The sequence below is a fragment of the Fulmarus glacialis genome, unplaced genomic scaffold (genome assembly GCF_000690835.1).
Source record: "Fulmarus glacialis isolate BGI_N327 unplaced genomic scaffold, ASM69083v1 scaffold16680, whole genome shotgun sequence".
In the NCBI taxonomy this organism is placed as follows: domain Eukaryota; kingdom Metazoa; phylum Chordata; class Aves; order Procellariiformes; family Procellariidae; genus Fulmarus; species Fulmarus glacialis.
The window spans coordinates 3,499-4,701 of NW_009185942.1; the positions used below are offsets into that span (position 1 = coordinate 3,499).

The following is a 1,203-nucleotide window of genomic DNA, read 5'->3' on the forward strand; positions in this document are numbered from 1 at the left end:
GCTGAGGAGAGTGGCTCCCTGAAGCCCCCAAACCTTCTCCATGGCCGTGCAGCTCTAGGCTGGAGAGCCGTACCTCCCTTTCTGGGGATGTTGTGCCCCAGTGGTTGGGGGATCTCTACCCCTTGCTTGTCCTCACCTGTGTGGTTGCCTCCTGCAGGGTTGTTTCCATCAGATCTTGGAAGAAATCAAGACTCACGCAGGTGTGGTGGGTGGCGTGGCAGCCGGCATCGCTGCCTTGGAGGTGAGTGCCTGAGCATCGCTGTGCCACCGCCTCCTCCTTGTACCTGGAGGTGAGCGGTGCGGCTGGGACCAGCTTCGGTGGCCAAGGGACTTGCAGGGGGCTGGTGCAGCCCCGTGGACCACCATCTGCCCCACGGTGGCTACTGAACTTTCTTCCCTGGGCACACCTGGCTATTCCTCCTTGTGTGCGCTGGGGGCTGTGACCCAAACCCAAGCTGGGGTGGGATGCTTAGAGGGGACTGACTTGCCTCTTGCCGCCCACAGATCGCAGCCATGGCGGTTTCTATGTACCTGTACTGCGAGCTGGATCAGAAATGACCCCACGAGGCAGGTGGATGACCTGCCCCCCACCATGCCGGCGTGCGCCCGTGGTGTGCCGTGCTCTCGGGGGACCCCATCGTTCCCTGGACCTGATGCCGTCCTGTGCACTGTGATTTATAGCTGTGTTTTGATCTACTGAGCTGGGATCTGTAGAGTTTATGTGTATATTTTTATACTGATATGGCACACTGAGGCTGTACATAGAGATTTGGGGGTTTTTTGAAGGGGGGTGGCAGGGGGGAAGCTGCTTGGTCTGCTTGGCCGATGCCAGCAGGAGACAAAGCGGCACAGGGGCCGATCAGGGCTGCTGATCTGGCAGCAGCACAGGGATGTCTTGATCAAACCCTTGCAGATGTGTACTGTACCTCTCCCACGCTGTCCCCACTGTCTGTCCCTGCAGGGGTGGCAGGGCAGGGGTTGGCACTGGGTTGACCCATCTCTCCATTGAACTGCCAAGGTGTTGTAGGTGGTAACTACACCCTCACAGGGGGATGTATCTAACCCTACACCCATTTTTCTGCCACCCCTGACCCTGTCACCACGTTGTCCCCTGAAAAAGGCGCTGGCTGGTCTGTCCCTGCCCTGGCATGAAGACAGCCCTGTCGGTCCCTGGCCCTGCAGTGGCCGGGGCTGCCCTGTACC

General features: G+C 59.6%; 1 protein-coding gene across 1 annotated transcript in view; it reads left to right on the plus strand.

The window, feature by feature from the left end:
- Positions 1 to 558, plus strand: part of TSPAN1 (tetraspanin 1) — a gene marked incomplete at its 5' end in the record, with an annotated part of 2,928 nt that extends 2,370 nt beyond the window's left edge. The window contains 2 exons of the mRNA XM_009585419.1: positions 158 to 241; positions 505 to 558. Of these exons, the coding sequence (XP_009583714.1) occupies positions 158 to 241; positions 505 to 558 (138 nt within the window). The remainder of the gene's footprint in view (positions 1 to 157; positions 242 to 504) is intronic.
- Between the last annotated feature and the right edge of the window lie 645 nt (positions 559 to 1,203).